The 23,920-nt window shown below is 44.3% G+C and overlaps 1 protein-coding gene across 2 annotated transcripts in view; it reads right to left on the reverse strand.

Annotated features, from left to right (window-relative positions):
- Positions 1-23,920, reverse strand: part of DENND6A (DENN domain containing 6A) — a 138,989-nt gene that overhangs the window by 90,691 nt on the left and 24,378 nt on the right. Inside the window, exon 5 of one of the 2 annotated variants that reach the window (XM_029600933.1) lies at positions 4,785-4,865. The exons of the other annotated variant lie outside the window; for it this stretch is intronic. Coding sequence (XP_029456793.1) covers positions 4,785-4,865 — 81 coding nt within the window. The remainder of the gene's footprint in view (positions 1-4,784; positions 4,866-23,920) is intronic. 2 annotated transcript variants of the gene reach the window in all.

Below are 23,920 nucleotides of genomic sequence, written 5' to 3' on the forward strand. Positions count from 1 at the left end.
CGCTGAACCAGCGTGCAGGCACTCCAAACTGCTTTGGAGACGGAAATTACTGAATCGCTGCGCTTCCTGTGGGGCTATATACCCCGTGCTGACGTCAGATCCGTCTCCAACTGCTAGCACGCGGATACTATCCCACTCATACTGAGTCCATCTGGCTACATGCCAGGAAATTTCTGTTTTATTCACCATTCCCTTCCTAATAATTCCTAACAATGTTTGCTTTTTTGACTGCTGTAGCACACTAAGCTGACGATTTGAACGTATTATCCACTGACGCCTAGATCTTTTTCCTGGACGGTAGCTCCTAATATGGAACCTAACATTGTGTAACTACAGCATGGTTTATTTTTCCCCTATTTGCATCACCTTGCAGATGTCCAGATTAAATGTCATCTGCCATTTGAATGCCCAGTCTTCCAGTCTTGCAAGATGCTCCTGCAATTTATCACAATCCACTTGTGATTTAGCTACTCTGAATAATTTTGTGGCATCTGCAAATTTTATCACTTCACTCATACTCCTTTCCAGATCATTTATAAATATATTAAAAAGCACTGGTCCAAGTACAGATCCCTGAGGCATTCCACTATTTACCTTTTTCCAATGTGAAAACAAACCATTTGATCCTACTTTCCATTTCTACTATTACTATTTAACATTTCTATAGCGTTACTCGACATACACAGCGTTGTAGAAACATACAAAAAAAGAGACAAACATACAGGACAAGAGACTTTGAGTATAAAGCAAGATAATGGCTAACAAGAAAAGAAAGTTAGTTAAAATTAAAAGCCTTCCTGTCTTTTAACCAGTTTGCATTCCACAAAAGCTCATTGTCTCCTATCCCATGACTTTTTAGTTTTCTTAGATGCCTCTTATGAGGGACTTTATCAAATGCATCACATCTACCAGTTCACATTTTTTCACATGCCTGTTCATCCCTTCAAAAAACATGTAGCAGATTTGTGAGGCAAGACTTACTTTGCTGGCTGTGTCCCATTTAATTTTGTGTATGTATATGTTCTGTGATTTTATTCTTTATAAGAGTTTCCATAATTTTTCCTGGCACTGAAGTCAGGCTCACTGGTCTATAGTTTCCTGGATCACCTCTGGAGCCCTTTTTATATATTGGAATTACATTGGCCACCTTCCAGTCTTCAGGAACAACAGATGATTTTAGTGATAGGTTACACATTTTTTATAATAGGTCTGAAATCCCATTTACGAGTTCTTTCCGAACTCTGAGATGTATACCATCTAGTCCAGGTGATTTGCTACTCTTCTCTCTTAGCCTATCTTATCAATGTTTTACACATCTTTTTGCTCATCTTTTTCCTATTTTCTTCAGATGGACCCTTCTTCCAATTTTTGAAGGACTTTTGTTTTGGCTAAAATAGCCTCTTTCTCTTTACCTTTTAACAATGCCAGTAATCGTTTTGCCTTTCTTCCACCTTTCTTAATGCGTGAAATACATCTGGACTGTACTTCTAACATGGTATTTTATAAATAATATCCATGCCTGTTGTACATTTTTAACCTATGCAGCTGCACCTTTCAGTTTTTTTCTATTTCCCTCATTTTATCAAAGCTTTCCTTTTTGAAAATGTATTGTTAGAGCTGTAAATTTACATGTTGTCCCCCTTGCAGTCATTAGTTCAAATTTGATCATGTTATGATCATTATTGCCAAGTAGCCCCACCACTATTATCTCTCTCACCAAACCCTGTGTTCCACTAAGAATTAGATCTAAAATAGCATTCTCTCTCTATTCCAGAACCAAATTTTCCATGAAGCAGTCGTTTATTCCAACAAGGAACTTTATGTCTCTAGCATGTCCTGATGTTACATTTACCCAGTCAATACTGGGGTAATCAACATCCCCCATTATTACCACACTGCCAAATTGATTAGCTTCCACCATTTCTCTTAGCATTTCATCATCCGTCTCATCATTCTGGCAGGGGGATGGTAGTATACTCCTATCATTATATTCTTACCCAACACACATGGGATTTCGACTTATATAGATTCTACTGTGCATTTAGTCTCTTGTATGATCTTTATCCTGTTGGACTCTATGCCCTCCCGGACATAAAGCTCCACACCCCCACCAAATTTATCCTCCCTATCATTGCGATATAATTTGTACTCTGACATAGCACTGTCCCATTGGTTATCCTTCTTCCACCAGGTCTCTGAGATGCCAATTATGTCTATCTTATCATTCACTGCTACACACTCTAACTCTCCCAACTTACTTCTTAGACTTCTGGCATTGGCACACAGACATTTCAAAATGTGTTTTGTTTATATTAATAATATGCTTTTCAGTTAATAGGGATAATTTGGAATCCTTTAGTTCAGGTGATTCTTTACTTATAGGCACATGGGCTACTTTTGCTTTCATTGGAACCTCTCTGTTGGGATGCCCTAACTCTCCTGTTTCATTACTAACCTTCGAAGATACCTTCCTCCGAACCGTGCACTGCTGAGTGACTGTCAGCTTCCTCCCTTGTTCTAGTTTAAAAGCTGCTCTATCTCCTTTTTAAAAAAAAGTTAGCGCCAGCAGTCTGGATTCCACTCTGGTTAAGTTGAGCACCTTCCTTTCAGAAAAGTCTCCCCCTTCCCCAAAAGGTTGTCCAGTTCCTTACAAAACTGAATCCCTCTTCCCTGCACCATCATCTCATCCACATATTGAGACTCCAGAACTCTGCTTGCCTCTGGGGACCTGCATGTGGAACAGGGAACATTTTAGAAAATGCCACCCTAATGGTTCTGGATTTCAGCTTTTTATCTTAAATCCTAAATTTGGCTTCCAGAACCTCCCGCCCACATATACCATGACATCCGGCTCCTCCCCAGCACTGTCTAAAATCCTGTCTAGGTGATGTGCGAGGTCCGCCACCTTCACATCAGACAGGCAAGTTAACATGTGGTCCTCACATTCACCAGCCACCCAGCTATCTACATTTCTAATAATCGAATCACCAACTATGATGGTCGACCTAACCCTTCCCTCTCGGGCAATAGCTCTGGGAGACTTGTCCTCAGTGCAAGAAGACAATGCATCACCTGGAGAGAAGATCTTGCTAAAGGATCATTTCCTGTTAGACCAGAGTGATGCTCTCCAACCAGGAGACCTTTCTGATCCAAGGCAGAACCGGGGCTGCCAGAATGGATTTGGGACTTGGCTACTATGTCCCTGAAGGTCTCATCAATGTACCTCTTTGCCTGCCTCAGCTCCTCCAGGTCTGCCACTCTAGCCTCCAGAGATCAGACTCATTCTTTGAGAGCCAGGAGCTCTTTGCACCAAGCTTTCACATACAACCTCTCACCAGTGGGAAAAACATTGTATATGTGACACTCGATGCAAAAAACTGGAAAGCCCCCTCTTGCTGCTAGACTGCTGCCTTTATCTTAATTTTTTGAGTTCCTAGTTAAGTTTAGGTTGCTATGGAGTTGGAATGCGTACAATTAGAGTCCTTTAAATTTATAGGTGTATTCACTAATTAATCTGGTAGTGACATATAAGGGGATGATTAAGCTCTCAATAAGGGCTGGTGCAATAGTATGATTTGCATAAGAGCCTAATTGATTTTTAATGAAAAAGTGTCTCTTGCTTATAAATGAAGGGATGAGCTAGGGGTCGGTGGGAAGGAAAGACAGACACTAGAATTAATTCTCTCTGGTCTGCTTATTATCTCTGAAAAACTCTAAAGAATGTACCCCACTATTTCACCTCTTTCCAAACATTTTTAAGTCCTAAGATTTCCCAAAGCTATACTTGCTGATTTTCTTCAACCACTAGCAAGTTGATCTTCTCTCAATGGATTGAGAGGTTTGAGTTTTGCACACCTAATGACATGTGCTTCTGGTCCTCTTCTACTGCAAAGAGTGCGGGGCCTCTGGAAGCTGGGCTGTGGAGTTTGAAGCCTGGATCACTCACTGTGACCTCTGGTGTTCTTTCCTGGGGGATGCTCGGAACAGTATGCAGATGAGCCTTCCAGTCCTCTTCTACTTCCCATGTGCCAGCTCAGACAAAAAATACACTGAAGAGGATCCGAAGGAAATGCCTGCATGAGAACTCCTGCACATGCTCAGTAGAGCTAAAAGCTCTATTCGCTAGGAGAGACTAGTCCATTCAGTGCCACCAGATTTTGACACCCATATCATGGCTAATTCAGCCTGCTTATTGACGGAAAAAGAAAAAAAAAATATGAGAGAATCAGTACACATCCGGGCTGTGCTCAGACAAAAAATGACCGAGGCTCACGAGGCGCAGGAATTCCCACATATGCTTAAGTAGAGCTCAAAGCTCTATTAATTTGGAGACTTAAGTCTATATGGTGCTACTGGATGACATCACCCACGTCACAGATAATTCAGCCTACTTATCGATGGAAAATGACAATAACAGATGATAACGTACACTGTTTAATGGACCACCATAAAGATCCAATAAAATGTGTCAAAACAGGATTCATACATGCATTAAGAATAGCTACTAGTGCTTAACCCTGTCTTTCCTGCCAGTAGGTTAAATATTGAATACTTTAATCATTTAATATGCCATAAAAAAAAAATAGGTGCCATTAGTTTGTATGAAGTCCTTGCATACCTAAATAGCATTTAGAAAACTACTGCACAGCTAGAAATCAGAGAAAATGAGATAAGTGTGAAAAAACCTAGCAGACTTTTTTTTCCCCACTAGTCACAGATTTCTAAAAAGTTACTTAGACATAATTAGAAAATGCAGAAGATATCTTTGATGAAAATTAGTTTACCTTTTGAAAGTACCCTCTTTTTAGTGTTTTATCTCGAACTTGTCTGAAATACACATAACCATAGTAATACGCAGGGTCTTTCTAGAAAAGAGGAAAAAGGTAAAACATTTCAAGCGCAAAGGAAACCATCAATTGCTTTTGCTTCAGGTTTCTTTATATATTTAATATAGTACAGGAACATTGGACAAACCACCATTCTGCCTAAACATCATCTCCAACATTCTACATTATGAACTTTGGAAACTACATTTAATAATGTATCTTTAGAGCTTTATGTAAAATATTGTCTGGATAAGAGTTTGGTTTTTACTGTACAATTCTAATCCTCCAGTTATTGCAAGTTGTTAAAGTAGTCACAGTGGAAATACATTTAAAAGACATATCCTAAGCACACATTTTAACAGCCAGATTTTTCTAATATTTCTCATTTTTTGCTTGGCATTTTTTTTTTCTCTTTAGTTTTATTTTCTTCTTTTTCCTTCTTTTTACATTTTGCTTTTCTGAATTTTAGGCACCAGGTGCCAGATTTTAGGAGCCCAGGTGAATTAGCTTCCAGTATTTTTCCTGCCATGATCATGCATATATTCAATACACAAAACTCATTCCAAATGATTTTACAATCTATAAAAGCAAGTTCCAGCTCCTATATCTGATAGGAAGAGAAAAAGTAGAATGACTCCATATTTGCATTATTGATAAAGAAAAATGACAGCATCAACTATAAATTTAGGACCAAGAATTTGATCTTTTCTGACCTCACTTTCAGATCGATACAGTAAAGTGCGGCCACGGTTACCCTGCTCCTAACTCGTCTTCTACTCACTTTCCGGCCGCGTTAGCCCTTCCCGCGATACACTATCCCCTTTAACTCATCCCTACCGCCGCTTAAAATCCCCGGGTGACCCCTTCCGCCCGCGGCATGTATATTAAATGTAAACGAGCGAATTAGCTATTCCCTCCCATACAGTAACGCGCGCCCCGACTATCGCTTTTTTACCCTGCCGTTTTGCCGCGCGTTTACCCTGCTAACTTACCGCCTTACCCTTACCCCAGCGTTAGAGGCAGGGGTAAGGGTAGACAGCAAACTTTCCCCCAGCCCCCGCTCACCTGCCCTGGCCGCGTCTGGTCTCCGGTGCAGCCCCAGTCCTGTCCCCTCCTCCCGAAGCGCAAAAAAAAAAAAAAAACCCGAAAAAAAAATAGCAAGAGAGCGAGGGGAGAGACGGGCAATCCTACGCTCGGGCCTGCCAGTACCTTGTTCTCTCCTCCCAAAGCAGGGCGCGAAAAGCAGCCTTGCTCTGGAGGAGGGGGGGGGCAGTTTAAAGCGCGAAGCGACTTACTTTTGCAGCCCCCCCCTCCGGACATCAGCGACGACGACCGGGCAATCCTAGGCTCGGGCCTGCTAGCCCCTTCTCCTCTCCTCCCGAAGCAGGGCGCGAAAAGCAGCCTTGCTCCGGGAGGAGGGGGGGGCAGTTTAAAGCGACTTACTTTTGCAGCCCCCCCCTCCGGACATCGGCGACGACCGCGGCTCCAGCCTCCAGCTGTCAGACAGACGCATCGCACGTGGGAAAGCGGCCCCTATGCGTGCAATTGGCTGCTCAAGACGTGACGTCGACGTCACGTCTTGAGCAGCCAATTGCACGCATAGGGGCCGCTTTCCCACGTGCGATGCGTCTGTCTGACAGCTGGAGGCTGGAGCCGCGGTCGTCGCCGATGTCCGGAGGGGGGGGCTGCAAAAGTAAGTCGCTTCGTCGCTTTAAACTGCCCCCCCCTCCTCCCGGAGCAAGGCTGCTTTTTGCGCACTGCTTCGGGAGGAGAGGAGAGGAGGCCCGAGCCTAGGATTGCCCGTCTCTCCCCTCGCTCTCTTGCTACTTTTTTGGTTTGTTTTTTTTTTTGCTTCGGGAGGAGGGGATAGGACTGGGGCTGCACCGGAGACCGGACTCGGCCAGGGCAGGTGAGCGGGGGCTGGGGGAAAGTTTGCCGAGCATCGGAGAACATAACTGTCCACTTCCTGGTACCTGTCATTTCAAATGTCATTTGAAATGACAGATACCAGCGTGGCCGTGAAGCGTTAGGCCCGCGCACCCAGGATACTGTATAGGCGCTCTATACAGTAAAATGGGTTGCACGGGCCTAACCTTCGCCTAACGCTTCGCAGACGCGGCAATTTGAAGAGAGTATCGAGCGGTAGGTGAAGAGAACTGTGCGTGCGGGGAACGAGGGTGCGCCTGGCACTGCCGCACTCTTTCTAACGCGGCATAACTGTATCGACCTGTTTGTGTGTTGCATTTTCAGCAGTGTACAGGATAAAGTAAACACATTTGAAATGAGCAACAGTAGAGTTGTGACTGATTGCATGTATGGAGTAACTACTCCTTTAGCACATATCCTAAACAGTAGCTACCTTTTTTTTTTTTTTATCTGTTACCATATGTCCAATATATGTGCACATATCTTTCTGTGTAATTAACAAACTATTGATGTTAAGGGCAATTTTTAGTGTATAGAAGCTCATGTACTTGGAAAGACAAGGACTTTCAAGAAAATAAAAAGGATGGTTAAACAAAAATGACATTTCACAGTTAAATATTTTTAATATACATCTTGATAAATTGTAGATTTTTTGCACTTGGTATATAACATTTTTTATTTGTATATAGTTTAAATATTGTTTAAAAGTAATTTAAAAAGACATTTTCACACCTTTGACTATGCTGAATTTTTATGCAAAATTATGAAAATATGCCACAGAATTTGCTAACTCTTGCTGTAGAATCTTGAAAATTCTACCACAGGAAACTGGAAGCTCTGGTTATAATAATCAATTGAGGGAGACTCTAGTTTGACCACTGAATTCAAATGATCACTCCACAGTGAGAGAAGAATGAGGTTTGGCAAAAAGAAATGCTCCCAAGATCAAAACATCTATTGAATAATCCAGTGGTTCTCAACCTTTTTTTTGTCAGGACACACCTGACAGATGGTTCTCACATGCGTGACACACTGACCCATGATCGTCACGGGGCTAGATGTAAAAGTACAGTTTGCATCCACGGGAACCCCCCTGACCCACAATAATGGATGTAAAGCAGAATTATGACATTCCCCATACAACTCACCCTACAAAAAAGATATTCTGGTTCTGGTGTCATCTCAGTAACAGCAACTCAAACTCCTACTTCCAGGCTCAATAGCCCTACTTATGAAAAGACAGCAGTTTACCACCAATGCATGTCCTCTTGAGAAAACACAACAAATAAGACTGATAAAACTCTTACATGCTAGTAAAATATCTCATCTCGGTAACAGATACAGAACCGACCTAACATACTCCCAGGATCTGTAGTAATGCACATAAACTAATCCGCACACAGTTACACCTGTATTATGGAATACACTCAAACAGGAGCAACCCTATCTATGAAAAGGCAACACAATATATATATTAAATCAGGCCCTAAAAACCAATACACCTCTTATTAGGAAAACAGAACTAGCAAGCAGCTATAAATCCCCACACAGAAATAATTGTAAAACTATACTAATAAGCAGAATAAATGTTTCTAAACAGCTATGAACAGAATAACATCCAACAATTAAAAACTCATAAAAACTATTAAACATTCTCCAAACACCAATAAAATATTTCAAAAAAAGCAGACACATCACATAATATTAAATAATTAACATGGCAGTCAATCAAGAAAAATAAACTTAAAAAGCCACCTTTACTTACCCCCTCCAGCAGCTCTCCTACTCCTCTTCCATGCAGGCCGTAGCACACAGCAGAAGCAGCAGTAGAGGCTAAGCTCTATACTCATGGTCCTCTTCCTTAATGCCCATGTCTCTCACTCACACACACACACACACACACACCATACCAGTCATGGCCCCATGACCAGTTTCTGTCTCTCACACACCAATCATCTCCGAAACAGTCTTTGACACACACACCAGTCACCTTCCTGAACAGTTTCTCTCATGCCATACACACACACGGGCTTCCCACTCCCGTGTTCTACTTACATATATGGGCTTCTCACTCTCATAATCACTTTCTCTGTCTCACACACACTCACCAGTCTCACTCCCATGCTTGTTCTCTCCACATGCACAGGCTTCTCATTCCCATAATCACTTTCTTTCTCTCACACACACACACACACACACAAACACACACCAGTCACCTGATCTCTCTCATGCATACACACACACAGGCTTCCCACTCCCATGTTCTTTCAGATATACAGGCTTCTCACTCCCATGCTCAGGTTTCTCATTCCCATAATCACTTTCTTTCTCTCTCTCACTCACACACACACACACACCAGTCACCTGATCTCTCTCATGCATACACACACAGGCTTCCCACTTCCGTGTTCTGTCTTACATATTCAGGCTTCTCCCTCACATGCTGTCTCACACACACCCAGGTTTCTCACTCCCATGCTCACTCTTTTCACATGCACAGGCTTCTCATTCCCGTAATCACTTTCTCTCTGTTACACACACATACATATACACACACACACACACACACACACACACACACACCAGTCTCTCTCTCATTTCCATGCTCACTCTCCACTGCACAGGCTTCTCATTCCCTGAATCACATTCTTTCTCTCATATTCACACACACCAGTCTCTTTCTCTCATACACACCGTCACCTTACCAACCAGTCTCTCGCTCTCATGCATGCACACACACAGGCTTCCCACTCCCATGCTCTCTCTCTCACATAATCAGGCTTCTCACTCCCATGCTTTCTTTCACACACATCCATCCCCACCCCCAACAGCAGGCTTCTTGTGCCCATGCTTTCTCACTTCAATGCTTTTTCTCTCACACACACACACACACACATCAGTCACCTCCCTGACTAATTCTCACACTCACATACACATCAGTCATTTCCTTGAGCAGTCACTTTCATTGTCTCTCACATATACACACACATCAGCTCTCTGACCAGTTTCTCTCACTCACACGCAGGCTGGCTGCTTCTTTCTCTCACTCACTTCCTCTTCCCTGCCCCTCCCCGAGCACAAATGGTAGCTGCAGCAGCCTCCTCCTCCAGCCCCCGCAAGCCAAGAAAGTTGAATTCCATCAGCTGCGGGAGGCTCATGCTGCTCTCTCCTTTCCCGATTACAGTCTGCTTCAATTGCTTGGGGGCCGATGCTGCAGCCGCCGCTGCTACTTTATCACGCGGCACGGTCTTTCTCCTTCCCGCGCACCGCGTATCACTTCCTATTCCGGGTCACGGGGGGGGGGCAGGCGCGGGAAGAAGAAAAGGTCAGCCACAAGTGCCACAGCTTCTTCTAGCGCCGCTGCCGTTCCCGCTGGGCTTGAACGTTCTGATAGCCCGGTGGCAACGGCAGCAGGGAAGAAAGAGCAGTGGGAGAGACCGGGACCACGCGACACAGTCTTCCAAACAAACTTTCTAGAAAACCATTACATAAATCAAAAGCAACAAGGAATCAGCAGAGTTGCTTACTTGTAACAGGTGTTCTCCAAGGACATCAGGATGTTAGTCCTCATACATGGGTGACATCATCAGATGGAGCCCAGCATGCCACTATCCACGTGGGGTCCCTCTTCAGTCTTATAACAGTTTGCAAAAATAAAATATCAAACCAAAAGAAACCCAATTCTGAGGGATGGCGGGCAGGTTTCGTTAAGGCTAAACCTGCTGTCCATGGAGAATACCTGTTACAGGTAAGCAACTCTGCTTTTTCCAATGACAAGCAGGATGCTAGTCCTCACACATGGGTGAATACCTAGCTACAAGCTGTTCCCAACATATGCACATATGCAGCCTTTAACAGGTGCAAACATGCACAACAAATAGAGCTGCCAAAACCTGGGGAGCAAGCCCACACCCAAAGAAAAAGCCCAAGGTAGGAAGATTTGAGTTTTTAAGGCTGAAATAGATTACAGAGGACCTACTGACTGAAATGACTGTCACGTCGTCCATCTTTGTCCAAACAATAATGAGACACAAATGTGTAGAGTGAACTACAAGTCGCCGCCTTGCATATCTCATGCACAGGTACCGCATGCAAGTGAGCCACCAAAACTGACATGGCTCGGACTGAACGAGCCTTGATGTGGCCCTCAATTTGCAGTCCCACTTGTACATAGCAGAAAGAAATACAGTCTGCTAGCCAATGAGATATGGTCTGTTTGGACACTGTGACCCCCAACCTGTTCCTGTCAAAGGAGCCAAAGAGTTGAGTGGACTTGCAGTGAGGTGCTGTTCATTCCAAGTAAAAAGCCCTTTTACAATCCAGAGTGTGCAGGGCACGCTCACCCTGGTCAGCACACAGTCTTGGAAAAAAGGTAGATCAATGGATTAGTTCGAGATGGAATTCTGTAACCACCTTTGGGAGGAACTTTGGATGTGTACATAAGACCATCTTATCATGACAAAATTCTGTATAAGATGGATACGACACTAAAGCCTGAAGCTCACTGAACCTGCTGGCTGAGGTGACAGCTACCAAGAAGGTGACCTTCCAGGATAGGTACTTCAGATCGCAAGATCTTAGCGGCTCAAAAGGTGCCCTCCTAAGATGGGCCAAGACCATACTGAGGTCCCAGGAGACCACTAGGGGCCACGTTGGAGGCTTAAGCTGCAATAAAACCCTGCTTGAAATGCCCTACAAGTGGATGTGGAAATGGAGGCCCCATCCATCCCCTGATGATATGCTTCAATGGCACTAAGATGAACCCTCACTGAAGTGGTTTTCAAGCCAGCCTCAAAGAGGTGCAATAGGTAGTACAAAAGCTTTGGTGTGGGACATGAAAACGGGTTCAAACCGTGCCCTTCACATCAAATTGAGAACATCTACCCCTTGAGATTGTAAGACCTCCTCGTGGAAGGTTTCCTGGATTCTAACAGAACCCAAGAAATGACGTCCAAAAGGCCCAGGGTTTGTACGGTCACCCGGTCAACATCCAAGCCGTGAAGGATAAGGCTCGGAGGTTGGGGTGGCACAGCCTGCCCTAGTCCTGCGTGATCAGGTCTGAGGCAGTCCCCAGCCGGATCAGAGGGCAGGAGGCCAGTTCCCACAGAAGTGGGAACCAAATCTGGTGCGACCAAAAAGGAGCAATAAGAATCATGGTGCCTCGGTCCTGTTGGAGTTTTTGAAGTGTCCTCGAGACCAATGGCAGGGGAGGATAAGTGTACAGGAGGTCTGTGCCCCAGTGCCATGAAAAGGCACCAGACACTGATCCCCTGCCCGCTTGGACCAGGGAGCAGAACCGATCCACTTTCCTGTTCTCCAGGGAGGTAAACAGATCTATGTCCAGGGTCCCCCACAGGTGGAAAATGTGGTTCATGACCTCCTGATCCAAGAACCATTTGTGGGGTCGGAAGGCCCAATTCAACTAGTCTGCCAGGATGTTGTCCGTTCCCGGGAGGTATACGTCTTGGAGAAAGATGCCTCTCACAAGGGCCCAGAACCAAACCTGCACTGCCTCTTGGTAGAGGAGGTACGATACCATCCCCCCTTGCTTGTTCAAATACCACATTGCCACTTGATTGTCTGTTTGAACTAGGACTACTTTGTTGGTCAAGTGCTCCCGGAATGCCCATAGGACATAACAGATCGCCCACAGCTCTAGGAAGTTTATATGGAAATGCTGCTCCTGCATGGAATGGCCTTGGGTACTGAGGTCTGCAATGTGGACCCCCCAACCTATGTGAGATGCATCTGTGGTGAGGACGATCTGGGGCTGAGGTAACCAGAAAGGCATCCCATTCTCCAGGTTGGGTAGGGTTTCCCACTTCACAAGAGATCAGTGAAGCAGAGTGGCGACTAAGATGCGAACCCGAAGATCCTGGGTAACTTGGCACCACTGTGAGCACAATGTCCACTGTGCCTTGCGCACGTGTAGCCACGCGAATGGTGTGACATGAACCATCGCTGCCATGAGCCCCAAAAGATGCAGAAACCAGTGCACCGAAATGTGAGGGCAGGAGGAAATTACCCTTGCCAGAGAAGCAAGGTTTATTGCTCAGTCCCGTGGCAGGAAAGCCTTCCTCTGGACCATATCGAACCTGGCCCCGAGAAGTCCAACTGTAGGGACAGCTGGAGATGGGATTTCTGGTAACTGATTAGAAATCCCAAGTCCTCCAGAACACGTATGGTGACCTGTAGGGAACGCAGCTCCCCCTGCCTGGAATTGCTCTTGATGAGTCAATTATCGAGGTAGGGGAAAACGTGTACCCCTTGCTTTCTGAGGTAAGCCCCCACCACCGCCAGGTATTTTGTGACTATGCGGGGTGATGACACCAGGCCGAAAGTCAGCAACCGATACTGACAGTACTCCTCTTCTACCATGAATCGAAGATACCTCTGATCTGCGGGAGAAACGGGAATATGGGCGTATGCGTCTTTGAGATCAAAGGAGCAGAGCCAGTCCCCAGCTCTGAGGAGAGGGATCAGAGTTCCCAACGAGATCATCTTGAATTTTTCTCTGACAAGAAAATGTTTTAATGCCCTCAGATCTAGAATGGGACGAAGTGTTCCGATTTTCTTGGGAATCAGGAAATACCTGGAGTAAAACCTGTCACCCTGCTGGCCTTGTGGTACTGGTTCGACTGCTCGAGCCATTAAGAGGGTGGAGAACTCTACTCAAAGTAATTGCTGGTCCTCTGAACATCTCCACAGAGGACATGGAGGAGAATGAGGATTCGTCCTTTGGAAATGCAACCTCTACTCCTGCCGCACGATGGAGAGGACCCATTGGTCTGAGATGACTGAAATCCACCGGTCAGCAAACAGCTGCAGGTGGCTCCCTATTGGGGATGGGGGGGGGGGGGGGACGGGGGACACTGTATCCTGGGGTAGGGTGTGCTGGCTCAAATCCCCTTGTCACCAGTCAAAACCCCATGGCGGGGTTCTGAGGTGGGGCAGGCACCGGTTGTGGGGCACATGGCTGCCATGCTCTTGGTCTAGCTGGTGCCCACTGGGGTCTTGCTTGGGACGTCTGCAGATAATACTTTCGTGGCCTGTAGAACGGGCACCTTGTGAATTGCCTGGGAGGCTTCTTGCCCAAGGTGCTGGCTGAACAACTGCTGAAGGATTTCATACTAAATACTTCAGCTATGCTACCATCTCCTTTAATCTTGTCCCCGAAGAGGTTCTCCCCATACAGGGGAGGTCCACCAGATGATCCTGAACTTCGGGACGGAGGTCAGTAGCACGAAGCCAGGTCATACGACAAGCCCCAATGTTGGCTGCCACAACCCTCATTGCAGTTTCAAACACGTCATACCCGGAGCAGACTTTGTTACTCTCCAGGCCCTGCAGAACTACCTTCTGGAAATTGTCCTGAAACTGTTGACCCATATAAAGTTGGTAGCAGGCAATCCTGGCTGAGAACAATGAGCCCGCAACAATCCAAGAACATCCAGAGCCCTGTGCTCACGCCCTGGGGGAGCCGAAGCATAAGTCTGGAGCCTCTTTGCCTTCTTCAAGGCCAATTCACCACTACCGACTGGTGTGGGAGTTGTCTGCGTTCAAAACCTGTAGTGGGATGGACGAGATAGACAGCGTTGGTCTTCTGGTTCACTGGTGGGATTTCATTTTTTCATTTTTTTTCATTTATTAAAATTTATTAATCGCCTACCACAGGGAGGCCTAGGCGATTTACAACATTAACATACATAATGAAAACATAAAAAATAAATACAATAACACATGAATTCCATATGTTTCACAGAAACAGAAATAGTCAATGCCATGTAAATAAAATGAATAATCGATCACCCAAAGAGATGGAGATGGGATGTTCTCGGAGCCAGCCAACAAGTTCCTTAAAAATGTTGTGTACTGACACAGCTACCACTTCTTTAGGAGCATCAATAAATTGTAGGATCTCTAACATTTTATGCCTAGAATCCTGCTCTGTTAAGAGCTGGAAAGACACAGAATCCGCCATGGCTTTTACAAATCCAGCAAAACATCAGAACCTCTGGTGGGGATTTAGGCCTCTTCTCTGGTGGAGAGGGTTCGGAAAGCAAGTCCTCAGATTCATCTATGGAGGAAATTGATGCCTCTTCCTCCCAGGGATCACAGGGGGCATCCTCCTCACTTTGGAAGCCTGAAAACACTGGAGGTGGAGCCCCCACTTGAGTCTTAAGCAGAGACCCCGAAGGCCTTGGAAACATCGGTGGGACTGAAGAAGACACCGGTGAAATCCAGTGGTGCATCAGCACCAATGCGCACATAGGCATCGAGAGCATGGGGAATCGAGGGTACCGGCTAGCACCGGTCGGAGCATCATGAGCAGCCTGGCTGCCATCGACCCTGATGGACCTTCCTTGCCGAGGAATCACTCACTGGAATTGGAACCGGTGGAGGTAGTGGCGATGCACCCTTCAATGGAGAAGGGACTCGAGGCATCGGGGCTGGCCGCATCGGTAAGACACCGAGCAGCAGGTCCAGCTTTTCCAGAGGTGCAAGCACCAATAGAGTTGGCTCCTGCGGCGGTGGCAGTCTCAGTGGAACTGGAGACTCGATGCCCTGCAGGACCTGGCCGACCGCCAGCTGCACACGCCTCTCTAAACTCTTCCTCAAAGGCTGCCGAGGATAGGACGGTTTGAGGAGGAGGCGGCAGCAGAATCGCCCCTGGAACCGTGGGGGAGTACCAAACCCTTCACCAGTATCGGTGGGGATCCACGAGGTTCCTCGGGTTGTCCAGAGGGTACAACATCCTCAGGATGGTATTGCTTTGTGGGAGGCATGGACGACGTCAGTGCTTTACTGTGGCCCGTCTTCGAGGGTGAAGATCGATGCCGATGCTTCCTGGACTTTTCCTGGAGCTGAGGGAGATGGAGAGGAAGCAGATCTGGACCAGGAGGATATGACCCTCGCTCGGTCCCCCGCTCCTACTTCTGGACCGTGAAGCCACGGACCTGATTCTAGGGTATGTCGACCCGTTTCAGCCGAAAAGAGAAGGATAAAGGGGGGAAAAACCCTAAGGCCATTCACAACAAAATAGCGGACAATACTCAGCCACTAGAGCAAGATAATACTCTCCTGGAACTTAAAACGGTGTGGTTGAAGCTCTATTCTTAGAATTTCAAAAGATAGTTGATAAATTTGAAAATTTCACCGCTCGCATGCAAGAATATGAAAGTCGCTGCCAGGAATTGGAACAGCGGACCTCCGACAACCAGGACGCAATTACGGCGATACGAGACGAACTACATGCTACAAAACAGCAAGTACAAAAGCAAGAAGAATGGCTCAAGGAGCTTGAGAATCGCTCCAGACGTAATAACTTATGCTTTATAGGAATATCTGAGTCCGTGTCAGACAAAGATTTACTCCCATTTTTAGAACAATGGCTGGTGGCGAGCTGGGCCTTTCTACCATGCACGGCCTGTTAAAAATCGAGAGGGCCCATGGCTTGGCGCCAAGCGCAATGACACGGGGAAGCCAAGAGTCGTTATAGCAAAATTTCTGGACTTTGTTCACAAAACAGAAATCTTACAGAGTCTGCGGGCTGGTAAGACTCTGCACTGCAAAAACTCAAAAACTGTCCGCGTTAAGGAGAAAATTTGCACCGGTGTGCAAGCTACTACATTCACTGGGGCTGGGGTTCGCCTTGCTATACCCTGCAAAACTGCAAGTGGCCTGCCCAGACGGTGTCAAATGGTTTTCCACAGCAGCTACGGCGCTACAACTAATAAAGAACATGGTTCCACACGGGGATCAGGAGAAGAATGACTCCCCTTTTACGCCCAAGTAAGCACTACCAACGATACAATCCCACTTGAATGGAGGGTAATAAGAAATCTGGATGTTGGGATTTACATATAACATCAGTATGGCACTGTGCGAAGAAGGTATTATTGGTTCTGTGAAGTGATCCTAATGCAATGCCAGTTTTGTGTATATGTTTAGGCCCTGTTCATCTAGCCTTATATTCTTAAGAGTATTTGCTAAATTGGAACAGAGGAGAGTTTATTATCTCTCTCCCAGAACCATGCTATCTCAGCTTATGGAAGCAGATCCTTTTTTTAAGAAACCAAGAAACCCAGGATCCATATTGATTTGGAACAAAAATCGCTGCGTAAGCTCTGCTACCAGTTTATAGCTGAGAGTGATTATGAAACCTTCGCGGGAGTCAACTTTTATTTTTTTCTTTTGCTTTTTTGCTTCCTGACTTTTGCAGTGTTGTCAACTGTTTCTTTTTTGAATTATCTGTCAACAGTGCTCGAGATATCATCGTACTTCTGCTACTGCCGGGAAAGGTTTATCTCCCGTTACCATGTCAGCCATAATTACACAATTCAGGACTTTTGAGGCCATTCTTTCCATTGCCAGATGGAAATGTTAATGCTATGGACTGATACAATACAAATACTTGTGACTGAAACAAACTTCCTGATTTAATCCTCTGAACTTAGTCCACTGGCTATGACACACCTGCATTGGCACTGACTATATACTTTTCAGACTTTTTTTTCGGTACTGGTTTGGATAGAATGAATGTGTGTATGAAAGGGGGATGATGTGAGGAGGGATTAGGTGTTGAGCGTGATTCTTAAACTACATAAGGAAGAGGGGAGAAGGGGGGCGGGGGGAGAGGGAACACGGGAGATGCATCAACCAATTCTACTCAAATTGGATAATACAAGTGGTTATTTTTTCTCATCACCCATAGGAACCATAACCTAAGTAGGGACCTCAGCTGGGAGGGTCCTTGCTTTACACTACATAACAGTGAAATTCAGTTTACAGAAGTCCTTCTAATGTTTATACCATGGTTACTAATTCCTTGAAAATAATTTCTTGGAATGTGTGTGATATTAATATGCCTGTGAAATGTACTCAAATACTCACAGCCCTAAAGCATATGTCTGCCAATGTGATATTTTTACAAGAAACCCACTTGAATGACCGTGAGCACCAGAAACTCCAGCGCTGGTGGGTAGGGCAAGCTAGTTACTCCTCTTCTTCCACCAAATTCTTCTTTAAAAATTATGAAAGAGATCAAAGATCCCAACAGTAGATATATTATTATAGGGGAATTGAACAGGGATAAGGTTGCGTTATATAACATATATGGGCCTAATAATTACAGCCATCAGTTTTTCTCCAACCTCATTAAGCACTTACTACCTTATGTCGAGGAATTTATCATCATGGGGGAAGATTTCAATCTAGAAGTGGATCCGTCTGTGGACAAATCCCAAACCCCAAAAGGGCCGTTGATAGGTGCTAACAAAGGGATCCCTTTGATGATTGAGCTGCAGCTTATGGATGTCTGGAGAGTGCCACACCCATTTGAATGTGACTATACCCATTTATCCCCGGCCCATGGAACTTTCTACAGGATTGATTATCTTTTAACATCCTCCCATGGATTCTCTACGATTCAGGCGGCGGGCATAGGGGAAATAAAAATATACGACCATGCTCCTATTTGGGTTACTCTGCATAATGCAGATCAGGGAGCCTACACTATGCGCTGAAGATTTCCATACTATTTAATGGATGATGCGTCTTTTCATGCTTACCTTTGCTCTAAATGGAAGGATTACTTAACTAATAATTCCTCCCATAGAGCTACAGACTCAATTTTATTTTGGTACAGTAATCAGAGGAGATATCATAGCCTATTTCAACGCCGTAAGGACATGAATAGACGCATTATCACACTTTAAGCTAGATTAAGGAAACTTAAGACTCTTCTAGCTACTTCTAACACAGCCATATACAAAGAAGCATATATAGCTACGCAAGGGGCTTTGAATATGTTACTATATCAGAGGGCAAAGAAAAGCATTATGTATTTCAAGTTCCAGTTATACTGGCATAGTGATAAAGCGGGGAAGCTTATGTCTTCCTAGATTAAATCTTCCAGTGGGACCAGATTTATTTCACATATCAAAAACTCAGAAGGGAAACTACTCACTAGTAACAAGTCTATACTGACAGCATTCAAACATTACTTGTGACTACCCTCTACTCTTCTGAGGAAAGTAACCAGGAAAAGTGGCAAGAATTTTTAAAGAAAAAACTTCTCTGTCCCTTTATGGAAGATTACTTACAACGACTGAATCGCCCCTTTTCCACACAGGAAGTAACCTTAGGTATTTATTCTGCCAAGCCTTTAAAGGTGCCTGGTCCAGATGGCTTCTCCAGTGAATTTTATAGAATACTGGAAGAGTCTGCACCTGTGCTTTGCGACACTTATGAAGCACTACTAAAGCAGGGTTCATACCCCACCCATATTAATAAAGCGGTAATCACAGTCATCAGCAAACCTGGGAGGGACCTAACTAAGAAGTGCCGACATCAAGATTAACCACCTCCTAATACTCCTAGACCTCTCCGCGGCATTCGATACCGTAGATCACAAAATCCTTCTATCTAGCCTTTCAAACATCGGCCTCTCCGGCATCACCCTCAAATGGTTCACCTCCTTCCTAAATAACAGATCCTTCAAGGTCACTATGAACAACATCTCTTCAAAACCCCTCCCTCTAGACACCGGTGTACCACAAGGTTCTGCCCTTTCGGCCACCCTCTTTAACATCTATCTAATTCCTCTCTGCCACCTCATCTCCAGTCTTGGAATAACTTTCTTTCTGTACGCCGACGACATTCAGTTCATCATACCTGTCACCAACTCAATAGAAGACGCTCTTCGCACAGCTGCAAAACACCTAACCACAATTAGAAACATGCTCAACAAGTTAAAATTATGCCTAAACATGAATAAAACTGAATGTATCCTCATTGGAAGAAATGTCTCAGACCAAACCATCGCCCACAACTCTCTTCTAATCAACAACATATCCATACCTCTAAAAAGCTCAACAAAGGACCTCGGCGTATGGATCGATAAAGATCTCAACCTAAAAACACACATAGCAGCCAAAACCAAGGAAGGTTTCTATAAACTTTATGTACTAAAACACCTAAAGCCGCTCCTCCACCATCAGGAATTCCGAACAGTTCTACAGTCCCTGATCTTCAGCAGCTTAGACTACTGCAACTCAATGTTATTAGGTCTCCCCAAATCCATCTTAAAACCGCTGCAGTTACTGCAGAATGCCGCTGCAAGAGTACTGACCGGAAATAAAAAATCGGATCACATCACCCCAATACTAAAAAGCCTACACTGGCTACCAATCATTCAGAGAATTGAATACAAAACCCTGACGATCATCCACGACGCATTACACAATTCAGTTAACTCCGCAGTCAGTAAAATGTTCCACCCCCACAAACCTCAACGGAACACCAGAACTTCTGATAAACGTCTACTCGAAATACCCACATATCCCATGGCTAAGCTTACTAACACCAGAAATAGAGCTCTCTCCATAGCGGGGCCTAAACTCTGGAACGCCCTACCATGCTACCTCACCACTATCATCGAAAATAAATCATTCAAAAAAGAACTGAAAACCTGGATCTTCAGCCAGACTTTCAATGATGATTTAAGCAATCCACAATTGTGATGCCTTAAGCTTCTCATCCTTCTCCCCTCTTCTCTTCTCCTCATACCTACCCCTTCCTCCTTCCATTACCTACCCCATCCCCCCCTCATTTCCTTCTTTTCCCATTCAGACTTTCTTGTATTCAGAGCACGAGTTTGTATATACCTTCCTCGTTTTTCGTTTCTATTTTCATTTTCGTTATTTGAATTAAATTATTTTTAGTTATTTCCTGTTACATCCTTCTCCATATGCTAGTTGCATATACTTTTGTTTCTCAAATTGTTCTATGTATCATTGTTTCATTCCAATGTAAACCGGGGTGAAGGCATGTGCTAAACCTCGGTATATAAAAGCTTCAAATAAATAAATAAATAAATAAACTATGGTGATCTCCTACCACCCTATCTCTTTGATAAATTTCAATCAAAAGTTGCTCGCAAAGATCATGGCTGACCATTTAGCAACAATTCTACCTGAGCTTATAGCTCCTGGTCAAGTTGGGTTTGTGAAAGGTAGACATGCTGTGGTAAATGTGCATAAGCTGTTAATGGCCATAGACATCAGTGTCAAAAATAGTGCTCCATTCAAGGTGGTAAGCTTCGACGCTGAAAAAGCTTTCGATAGGGTGGAATGGCAGTACCTATTTGACCTTTTACGAACTATGAATCTACAGGGCCCATTTTTGCAGGGAATACAACTGCTATACTCTAACCCCACAGCGGAGGTGACTGCCAATGGAAGTATCTCTTCTCCTTCCCCTATTTGTAGAGGGACACGTAAAGGCTGCCCACTCTCTCCCCTTTTGTTTCTACTCATCTTGGAACCCCCTCCTTAAAGCCATTCAGCAAGCACCAGAGATCAAAGGGTTTCTGTTGAAAAAGTCAATTTTTAAATATTCAGCCTTTGTGGATGACTTATTAGTCTTTTTGACAGACCCGTTAAACTCCTTAACATATTTACTTCACTTACTGGAGGAGTTCGGCACCATTTCTGGTCTCAAACTGAATAAAGACAAATCTGAAGCGCTGGTGTATCCAGATTCAATCCAAAGAGCTTGGTTGGGAACTTTCCCCCTAAAGTGGGCGCCAGATTCCTTTAAATATCTGGGAGTTAAAATCGGTTTAGATCTGTCCAAGTTATATAAGCTTAATATCGTCCCTTTAATCAACTTTACTAAAACAAAGCTTGAAATATGGCGAAACTTACCACTCTCCTTAGTAGGAAAGGTGAACTTATTTAAGATGACACTTTTTCCACGATGGCTATTGCTACTTCAAATGTTCTCTTTTCAGCTAGCCAGTATTGATGTTAAATATCTGAATCAGTACTTGACTAGGTTCCTGTGGACAGGAAAAAAAAAACAAGAATTGCACTCTGCAAACTACATGCCGACTGGGACAAGGGAGGACTTGGGCTCCCAGATATAGAATTTTTAATATGGCTAGTCTTTTGCGGATTGTAAGGGACTGGGGTTACTTGAAGACCCAATTTATATGGACTTGGAGGTGGATAGTGTTCTGGTGTCCTCAATGAATTTGCGCATTTTTCTTCAGGCAGAGGGCAAATCGTTGCCGAAGGGGTTAGCACAGAATATTTTGTTAAGTCCCTTTGTTGGGCCTGGAGTCGTCTTATGTCTCTCTTACAGCTCTCTAGTCAGTGCTCTGCTTATATGCCACTACATGGGAACTTAGATTTTTCACCGTGTATTCACTCTTGGGGCTGGCTGAAGTGGAAACAAAGAGGTATCTATACCTTAACCCATGTTCTAAATCAAGATGGTACGTTGCTCCCATTCTCTGAATTATAAGCTAAGTACGATTTACAGGATCCAGATATCTTCACCTATCTGCAATTCTGCCGTTATGTAGACTCGTTACCTAAGGAGGCCTTAGAGCATCCCAAAACAGAGGCTTTAGAGAGAATTATATTTCCAGAAAGGTCAAAGGTCTCACTTGCACTTATTCATAAGGAATTGAAATAGATGAGGAAAAATGATCATATTCTAGTCTTATGGAATACCTGGAAACAAGAGACCAATTTTTCATTGTCCCAAGTGGATTTTATGTCCAGTATTCATTTTCTGAGGCAGATATCGCCCAACATAAGTCTAAGAGAAACACAATTTAAATTTAATCATAGGGTATACATTCCCCCAAAACTGGCTTCCAAGGCAGGACTTGCCCAATCGGGGAACTGTCCTAAATGTGTGGAGAAAGAAGGGTCTTTAACACACATGTTCTGGGCATGTAAATTGGTGATTTTATTTTGGGCTAAGATACTATGGTATCTGGGTAATATTGTTCAGGTTGTATTGTTTGGAGTGGGGTTTCCAACTGCAATAAGAAGAGAAGGTGACAGACTTCTTATGGAAAGTATTGCTGCAAGGTAAAAAAGTCATTTTAACTGCTTGGAGAGAGCCAGAGCCATCATCCTATTGGCAATGGCAGAATGTACTCCACAATATGGCATATATAGAATTCCTTATAGCAGCTAAATTGCCAACAGCCAAAAAGAAATATCCTACTGTATGAGATAGCTACATTCAAAGCCTATCACGGAGGGCTAGACGTCTACTGTTAAATCACTCTCTCTCTCTATATATCTATATCTATATATAGTTATAAATATGCAAATTCTTTTTTGTATACATAATACAGTAGTGGTTGCGCCTTCAACCAAGTTAGCATGCCTTGTGTTCAATTGTTTGTATTTGTAACTAAGTGTGATAATGTTTGTTCCACTGTATCATCACTTTTATTTAATAAACAAACTTTAACTAAAAAGAATGCGGCATGCAGTCGATGCCTGGCGGCCACAGGGAGACAATACCATTGGTAATCGACTGCAAACTACCAAGGAAACTTAACTATACTGAGAAAGAAAAACCCGCAAAACACGCGGAGGGACCTGACGGGGCTCACGAAAGAAGAGAAAAAAAAAAGAAAAAAAAAAGTTGTTTTCCACAGCCAAGAGGCTTCACCTTCACGGAAAAAGAGAGACTGAAGAGGGACCCCGCTTGGACAGAGGCATGCTTGGTATGTCAGTCAAAGTTTCTAGAAACTTTGCAAAAGTTTTCTGTACCGGGCTCCATCTGATGATGTCACCCATGTGGGAGGGCTACCATCCTGTTTGTCCTTTCAGAATCCTTAGTAAGGAATATTTTCCTTAAGAAAATGGATAAACTCGAGCCAGATTCTTATCCCAAGGGAGGGCACATCTGCTATAGATTGGCTGATGCAGTTTCTTCCATCACATATTTCCTCTCTATGCAGCAGGTGAACACCTACACCAAGAATATGTTGCAGGTCACTGACAGTAAATTTTAAACAGCCGCACAGGCGTATATGTACGCGTACATGGCAGCTCGCGTGAATGGACGTGGCCATTTTATAAAATGCATGCGTATATGCACGTATGATATAAAATCATCAGTGCGTGTAATTTTGTATAGACGCGCTCTGGTGCTGGCTCTACCGTGTAAGTGGGGGGATTTTATTAGATACTTCCGCCAACGCAATTACCAGTTTCCCCAGTCTGTTGTTAGTTCGTCCAGGTAAAGGCTCCCAACATCCTATCTCCCCTAATTAACCTTCCTCCCTTTTACCTTATTAGCCCCAACCCTTCAAACCCCACTGACTAGCCCTGATTTTTTTTTTTTATTTTCAA

The sequence above is a fragment of the Rhinatrema bivittatum genome, chromosome 4 (assembly GCF_901001135.1).
Source record: "Rhinatrema bivittatum chromosome 4, aRhiBiv1.1, whole genome shotgun sequence".
Taxonomy (NCBI): Eukaryota; Metazoa; Chordata; class Amphibia; order Gymnophiona; family Rhinatrematidae; genus Rhinatrema; species Rhinatrema bivittatum.